The 7,946-nt window shown below is 41.7% G+C and overlaps 1 protein-coding gene across 1 annotated transcript; it reads right to left on the reverse strand.

Moving 5' to 3' along the window:
- Positions 1-434: 434 nt before the first annotated feature.
- On the reverse strand, positions 435-6,540 carry LOC135912746 (uncharacterized). The gene is made up of 4 exons (XM_065445278.1): positions 6,384-6,540; positions 4,597-4,693; positions 2,231-2,479; positions 435-956 (listed from the first exon to the last, which is right to left on the reverse strand). The coding sequence occupies exons 1-4, from the start codon at positions 6,414-6,416 to the stop codon at positions 733-735; spliced, it is 603 nt and encodes a 200-aa protein (XP_065301350.1). The 5' UTR covers positions 6,417-6,540; the 3' UTR covers positions 435-732.
- Between the last annotated feature and the right edge of the window lie 1,406 nt (positions 6,541-7,946).

Genomic DNA, 7,946 nt, shown 5'->3' on the forward strand with positions numbered 1-7,946 from the left:
AGTTGCCTTGGTTGCTTGACCAAGGCGCGGAAAGTGATTCGAGCTAACATTCCTGGAGCGTTCGCTTTGCATTAATACTCACGCCCCGCTAATAATCCAATTTCTCGAAAAAACATTTATTGTATGTGCCCGTCCAAGTCTCCACAAGAGCTTTTTGGAGAGCAGTGTTTAAGTGACAAAAGTTAAACGAGCAACTAGCATATAAAGAGGAAGACATGCGACTGTCACTGACATTTCCAATGCCATTATAAAGCTATATGTCAGATAATACGGCAAGAAAGAGAGAGTCCACTAACGGCCAATTCCTTTTCTTCCAGTTCTTCACTTTTACGTGTTCCCTACCTTAAGCAGTAAAAACTTACAAAGAAAGCATGCCTATTTCACCTCGGAACATATAATTGCGTGGTGACCAAAGTATAGGTAGCAAGGCAAGATAATTGCAACAAAGCTTTCATAATTTGTATTTTGCAAGGCCACATGACACTTTGCAAGAGTCCGTGCTAATGTAGCACAACGTGGGATGCATATATGTAAGCTACGTTGATAAAGCAGCAATGGGATGATAAACACGAGCCACACAACGGGCAGCAGACATCTTGATGATGCGCAGTAGTGACTAATTGTTTAGCCCAAGTGCCGCGTAATGGCATTCGCTTCTCATTTCAGCCATTTTCAGCTGGCTGTGTATATGAGATGGCTGTGTACAGTTCCATGGGCAAGCCAACTGACAGCTCATGTCAAAGAGTAACCAGAAGGTGCCTTGAAGATCTTGGGCGCCATGCTTGTGGTGACACTTTTGAACCATGGAAGGCTCGGGAAATGAAAGCGGGGTGTCCACCGCGTTCTTTGCCTGTGCTTTGGCCTATAGCCTGGTGTCGCTGATGTTAGTTTTGTGCTTATGGGTGCCTTCACTCTTCTTTTGATCATGGCTTTGATGTGGCTGTACAAACTGGCAGCTGTAATAAAGAACATGACATACACTGTACAAAGAATGTCGATACAGTATAGTAAAACTGGTAAGCACTCACAACATCACAACTTGCAATTATTATGACTTTCAGATATATATAATTTGCACATTTGAAGCATTCTACTTTTCTGCTGGTACAGAATATCACACCTGACATAACACATTGTATCTGTAAGTACATGCACTGTACATAAGTACAGTAAATGTTTCTTCCCTGGGTTCGAAGTTGTAAGAAAGGCAGTCAAATTCATAGCCTATACCTAGAGTAACTATAGTTTTCTTCATTCGTGGTCATTAAGTTAGATAACTGTTGGCCCACATTCAGGCTGACTTGCAAAATAAGAGTAATAATTGGTATAGCAAAGAGTAGGAGACATCTGGTGCATCACGGATCTTGGTATGGTTAAAGGGACTGACAACTGGCCAGAATGTCTTGTGAAATGTTGGTGGAAATGAAGTGACCCTGATTTATAGTCGTAGAATCTGGCACTTTTTGTGATTTCAGCAGGAACTTTAAGTGTAAATTGGCAAAGAAAGTCTAAAAACCCAGAAAGTTGTACAATCTTGCAGTGAAATCTTGACACTTCAGACGTAGTATATGAGACTACTGTAATTAAGTTGGCTATTATCAAGTATCGCACAGTTATTGCTTAAACTTGCAGTTTATATACTATTATAGACGCTTACGCTTTATTCTATGCATATTACGAAGTAAAAAAAGTCGACACCAGCAAGGGCACACAAGTCCCACAATGCATGGCGGCACATGTGTGAGTAATTGGGTACTCTCACTCTGGGTACAACTCTGGGTACTTAAGTACCCAGAGTTGTGTAGTCTCCCTGTGAGATACAAAATGCTGTCGACTCATTGTGCTGTAAATGGGTGCCAGGACTACAATATTAACGCGTGCGTAGCTACGGGAGACTGAACTGCGTATCACATGTAAAAGCGTCGTCTTACTTTCAAGAACTTAACTTGGCTTGGTTAAAAACACTCTTGGCTGGTTAATGATCAATGAAGCACATTTCTGATTTACACAATACACTATAGGAAAAACATGCAGATGTATTTAGCAGATGTATACTATTTCTAATCCATGAAATCTTGCGGGTGTCTATATGCGTGTGATTAGCCATGTAATGGACCACCAAGGCAATATTGCACAAGAAAGTGACAACCTTTTTTTTGACATTGAAAACCATAGTTCCTGCCATCCAACATATACAGTAACATATACACATACAGGTAAGTTTCATTACCTTCCACCTTGTCCCGCCTGGCATCTGGTGACACTTCATCGATAGACAGGATGTCCTCCTGTGCAAAGTGCAGCCGCAAGTAGGCTATGCCAATGCCTGTGACAGCCAAGTTTACGATGCAGGCCACTGTGAGAATGAGCACCATCAGCTTCTGGTTGCGTTTCTTGGTGTGTAGGTCCTGGATGAAGCCAGGATCACCTATTTCCACATCCGAGAAGGCTGGCCTTTGGAGACCACACCGGCAGAACCCTGCACAACCAGGCTTTATGAATACAATGGCTGATTTTAGGTGGGAGCCTAAATAATCTGAAATGATCGTAAAGCATTAAAATAATCCTGAACAATCCCACCATGCAAGAGCATGTCTCAAGCGTGGTGTGGATTCGAGCTATCAGATGCACATCAATTTATTCCATCGAAACATTAAAAAAATGGCTGTGGCTTAGGTAAGGTTAAGCCCAGGATGCGAAGCATACTAGCCTTTATTTTAGTTGTTGAACCACTGTTTAGCCTGGTGAACTGCTGTTGCTTGGCTATATTTGGTTCGGCTAGACGAAGAAACAACTCATGCATTACTTCTTCGCCTTCAAGAGTGGAACGCGACAGCGTTCCCGTCGACCCGCCAAGGGGTGTAAGACAATGGGCTACAGGGCAGCGACTACGCGCCCCGCATTGGACGCGGTGAGCGTCGAGCAAAGCAGCGTTCGGCGCGGCAACGAAATGTGCGCCTGAGCAAGAGACGCACGCCTTAGAAACAGCGCGTTTCTAAGGCAACACCGCATTCACTAGAGGCGCTTTTGTACCGCTTTGAAGCGTTGTACTCGTGGCTCAGTGGTAGCGTCTCCGTCCCACACTCCGGAGACCCTGGTTCGATTCCCACCCAGCCCGTCTTGCAAGAGTTGAGCCAAAGCCACTTCTCCTCTGTCGTGACGTCACGGTGTCACGTGATTTCATGGTCACCGCCGCGCCTGAGGAGCTGGGTTGAGCCCTCGTAATATGCTTCGCATAAAAAGGATAGTAGAAAAATTCAGCAGAACCCATCTCACGATGACTGTCAACAGTAATGTGTTTAGTCCAGCGACACAACATATTGTCGCTGTTGAAATTGGTTACGTATGAGGTATGTACTGCAGCGGTACTCCTCTTTCATGCTTCCCTAAGAACACTCGACGCCCCCACCCCCTCCCCCATCTAGAGGTGCCACCGCAAATCACACGCCTCCAAAATGCATGGCTTGCCAGTGTGTACGAACGCTTAGACACGTATCATGCAGCAACCGGGCTGTTCTCTTGTGCTTCTTTCTGGACAGGCTGTGCTAGTGGCTCTGCCGAGAAGTCTGCACATGGCCTCCGAGGTGAGAAACGTGGCACGCCGCGATGCCTAAAAATGCTGAGAATTGTTCCCTCACTTGCTGCACACCCAGCGGCTCACGCTAAGTGACTCAAGTTCGCCAGAGCTTCGTTGAAGAGTGGCAAATACCCAGTGCATTTATGACACAGCCGGCTATACGGCTATAGTGTCAGGTTGATGTCCTCGAGCAACCCTTGTGATACAGGGTCGGCTCCGCTTGGCATCAGAGAAATTTAAGAGCTTTTTTTCGTCATCATAGAGCGGCGAATTCCTAGTGACACATACCTAGTTACCCAAGTTGTAGTCAAAGACTCATTGAAGCACAGCATGCAGCTACTGGCACATTGCCAGTGGAGACCCTAGTTGGTCTGACCTTGGTTTCGAACCCTGTTCGAAACCAAGGTCAGAAAAAAGCACAGCAGGCGGATGAAAGCACAGCAGGCTGATGTGCTGCATGCACACACACATGCACAAGCTTGCACACACACGCACACACGTAAACACAAATGCTAATGCTATAAAAAGTGTCCTTCAGTTTTTGTGTTGGCCATTGGCATGGCACTGGTGTAACATTGGAATAACAATTTCTTTGTGTTGAGACATATAACCCATATTCAGGCCCCAGCACACGGTACTGGGACTAAAACATTTTCTTAAACTCATTGCGCTGCAAGCTGCATATGGAAGGGAGTGCAGTTAAAATAGTATGAAACACGAGAAACTTACAGAAAATAAAAACAATTCGAGTCCAACTGATAAATTCTCACAGCATTCACATCTTTTTCTACAATAAGCACCAATGTTCTTGTCAAGCTCTTCTTAAAGCAATGAGTACATTGACACAAACTATTAAATCAAAACACCGTAATTTCTTTTCTTTAATGCGAAAGCAGCACAATGCAGCTCTTTGATTTATGCATTCAGCTCATAAAAACAATGCATTTCTTCTCTATGTCAACATAAGGACTTCCATTATGCCAGACTGCAAAGACTAGAGGCAGCCGCCACAGACTCACTTTTAAAGTGTACCCCTGGATTGTCTACACTGACTGTCAGTGCCGAAGCTGCTTTGGCAGCGTTCAGAGACGAGCCCAGCACTAGGCGACAGTCATCCTGCGTAATCAAAATGATGCTAGTCAGGGCAAACATGTCAAGAACATTGGAAACACCAGCGTCAGGCCAAATGATCTGTAGAAGAAGCAGATATATAAGCACACGTGGCAAATGCTGCACAAGCTCTGGCTTTGCAAGAAATCGTCATTCTTTAGGTTCCGAATTCTAGCAGAACTGATAGTTGGGCGAATTGGTACGAATTCATAGTAAAATAAATTTGCGCACTAAATATTTTACCAAATTCTAGTCCCAGAGTCACAAGTTTACAATGCACCAAAACACAGACAGAATGAGAGGATGCAAGATAATCTTGCAACAAATGGTTTACTTGACTCCTATGCACGCATAAATGCTTACCATGTCATAGCAACAAGGTCAGACTTTAATCCAACTGGCGAGTTGTGAAGTACAAAACACATCTGAATCAACTTTTATTCAGCAAGCTCATAATATCAACTGCAACGACCTTCAGGAATGTTTCCTTACCATCCAGGCAATCTCCAAAATCACCTTTAAAGAGGTTTCTAAGAATCTCAGCTGAATTTGCTGTTAAATTGTGCATTTACGAAGAAGTTGTATACAGTCCTTTCAGTTGAATGGCACACATTTTACATTTCTCTCACTGGTGCACTGTGACATAAATGTCCCATTAACATAAGATTTGCAAGCTGCTATATCATAATTTTGCAACCTTGAGAAGGATTTATCTGAAAGGTTTTACTAGGGCATTCAGATTTCATCACAATCAGTTCATCAGGTCAACAATTATGGTTTGTTCAAAAAAGCAAGGAACTCACTTTTTGTTCATTCCGAAGTATAGTCCCAGAAAAAAAATCTTTGTACACATTTCTTTTATGTTCATTTTTCACTTATTCCTCCCTTGGTTCTCAAGCCATACAATTAGTTCTGCCTTTTTTGTTGATATCTGCTCCTTAGTTTTATTGTGTGCTTATTAAGTTATCGAAATATGTCAAACCAGTGAATGCTAAATGTGTTCAAATAATGTTCTTTTGTGTGCAGGTCATCCTGACGGTTCTTAACTTCTGGACTTCCAGCAAAGCATTAATTATAAATCAATACCATCATAACTCCATCAAAATTTTCTGTGCTTTTCTGTACAACTAATAGTGAATAAACTTGAACCTGAACTTTGAGTACATGTCAAAATGTACATGTAGTGATTTTGCTACTCATACAAATCCAGCCAGAAATCCTGAGTCAATGAGAACAAATATCAAATGAAGGAAATGCTAGAGACATTTCAAGGCAGCACTGTAAAATCTACACACCCCAAACTCACAGTACACTCTAAGAAAAGTTTGCACCCTTTGGGGGTCTAATCTTGTCCCCATCAAACAATAATCGTCACTTATATTGCGTGCTGTTCCCTTCCTTAATGCTGCATGCCTGGCACTTCCAGATCACAAACAGCATGCACATTACCTGCATGGCATAGCATTCTTGACAGGAAAGTAGCTAGTGCAATGACAAGAAAGGAAACTCAAGCAAGACAGATAAGAATTATTCTTGTGGGATAATGATATGCCAAAAAGGGTGCAAACTCTTTTTCTTCTTTTATTTATTTATTAATTAATTTTTTAAAGTGCATGGTGTGTTGCGATTTCACTGTGCTACCACACTGAAGTTTAAGATGGATGCACATGATTTAACGGCAAAGAAACATACTCACCGCAGGGGCCACCATCGGGTCTTCAACTTCCATGTTCGTGGCCGGTGAGGCTGCAGCGCGACAACGCACTCTCCAAGGCCTACGCCATTGTGGCTTGCAACGCACGCTGCCGTGAAGCACACACCATGGCTGGTGAGGCCATTGTTGTTTTCCTCTCAACACGTGGGTCATACCCACTATGGGGGATTGGCCAATACTTCGGTGGGTAAAGCTAAGGACCACAGAAGTAAAGCTAAGGACCACAGAAGTTACATTTAACTTGCGAATTTGTAAGAAAGGATAAGTTCGTTGCTACAGATGCATGAAACTGAGTGATGTAGCCCAAATTGAAATGCACCGAAAGAAACAAAGAAAAATAATAAAGGAAGCAAATTTTAACTGGACTTTCACTTGGAATCAATAATAAAATCCTGGATGGTGGTGCACATTTCTGTGCCTCTACCCAAGTGTTGAAACTTCGAATGAAAGGATAACGAGAATTGTCAGATCCAGGCCACTTTTGCAAAAGAGAATTTAAAAGATTCTTTTTCTCGATACAGTGAAGCAGTGGTGTGGCAAAAAAAAAGTGATTTATTGTTTTCTCCACATTACAGAAAGTGCATCGAATTTCCAGGCACCGAACCAGACCTGCATGGGTGAATATTCAGAGAGAAAATCCAAAAGAATTATTTCGTGAGGGATGCTTCAAGCTTTGGCTTGGGTTTGGTGCTTGGGGTTATAGCTCAACTCACTACAGGGAATAGGCCATGAATAAGACGGTGTAGAATAAAAAATATTTTTTTTGAAAATTAAAGATACTAGAGATAATTGCCTTCACCCGGCAATCTCCTTTCCTTCGTAGCACATTCCAACAATAATACAATACACACTTCCTGCATGAAAAATGTCCACCTCTAGAACATTGCATCTGGCCTTAAAGTTAGGACTCCATTATTTAGAAGCAGACTACAAAAAAAAAAAGAAAGTAAGTAATCCAATTTGTAGGTGTCCGAAATGGTGACAAAGTATCTGAAGAAAAAGAAGGCAATGTTTGCCTTTAAGCATAGGTTACCTTATGTATTAATGTTTTACTATTTTAATGACTCTTCTTTGTATTTCCCATTATTTATTGCTCTATTGAGTTCTATATTTATATAATTTGTACACAAAATTTGTAAAACTTCCTTTGTCATTTCTTTCCTTTGCATTCTGTCAAGTTTTTTATAGCTTCTTTCTTATGCTCTTGCTAGGCTCACCACTCATTTACATATTCTTTTTCTTTAACAGTCTTCTTACTTTGTATTTATGTACATGTTTATTCCTACAACTTCCAGTTAAATTGTTGTCCATCATTCGTAGTGGGTTTGTACTATTACCGAAGGATGATAACAACCAAATAATAAATAATAACCAAGTAATTTTGCTATAACCAAAAAAGCAGAGTGTGTCGTGAGACAAAAAAAGAAAAACCAGTTCCACAAGATTTAAGTGACTACAACAAAATGTTTTTTGAAGCTGACGAAAACAGTTTTTAGAGACACAAGTTGCAAGTATACGTAGTGGTGGTCACAGAAAGATGAAATA

This window comes from Dermacentor albipictus, chromosome 9 (genome assembly GCF_038994185.2).
Source record: "Dermacentor albipictus isolate Rhodes 1998 colony chromosome 9, USDA_Dalb.pri_finalv2, whole genome shotgun sequence".
In the NCBI taxonomy this organism is placed as follows: Eukaryota; Metazoa; Arthropoda; class Arachnida; order Ixodida; family Ixodidae; genus Dermacentor; species Dermacentor albipictus.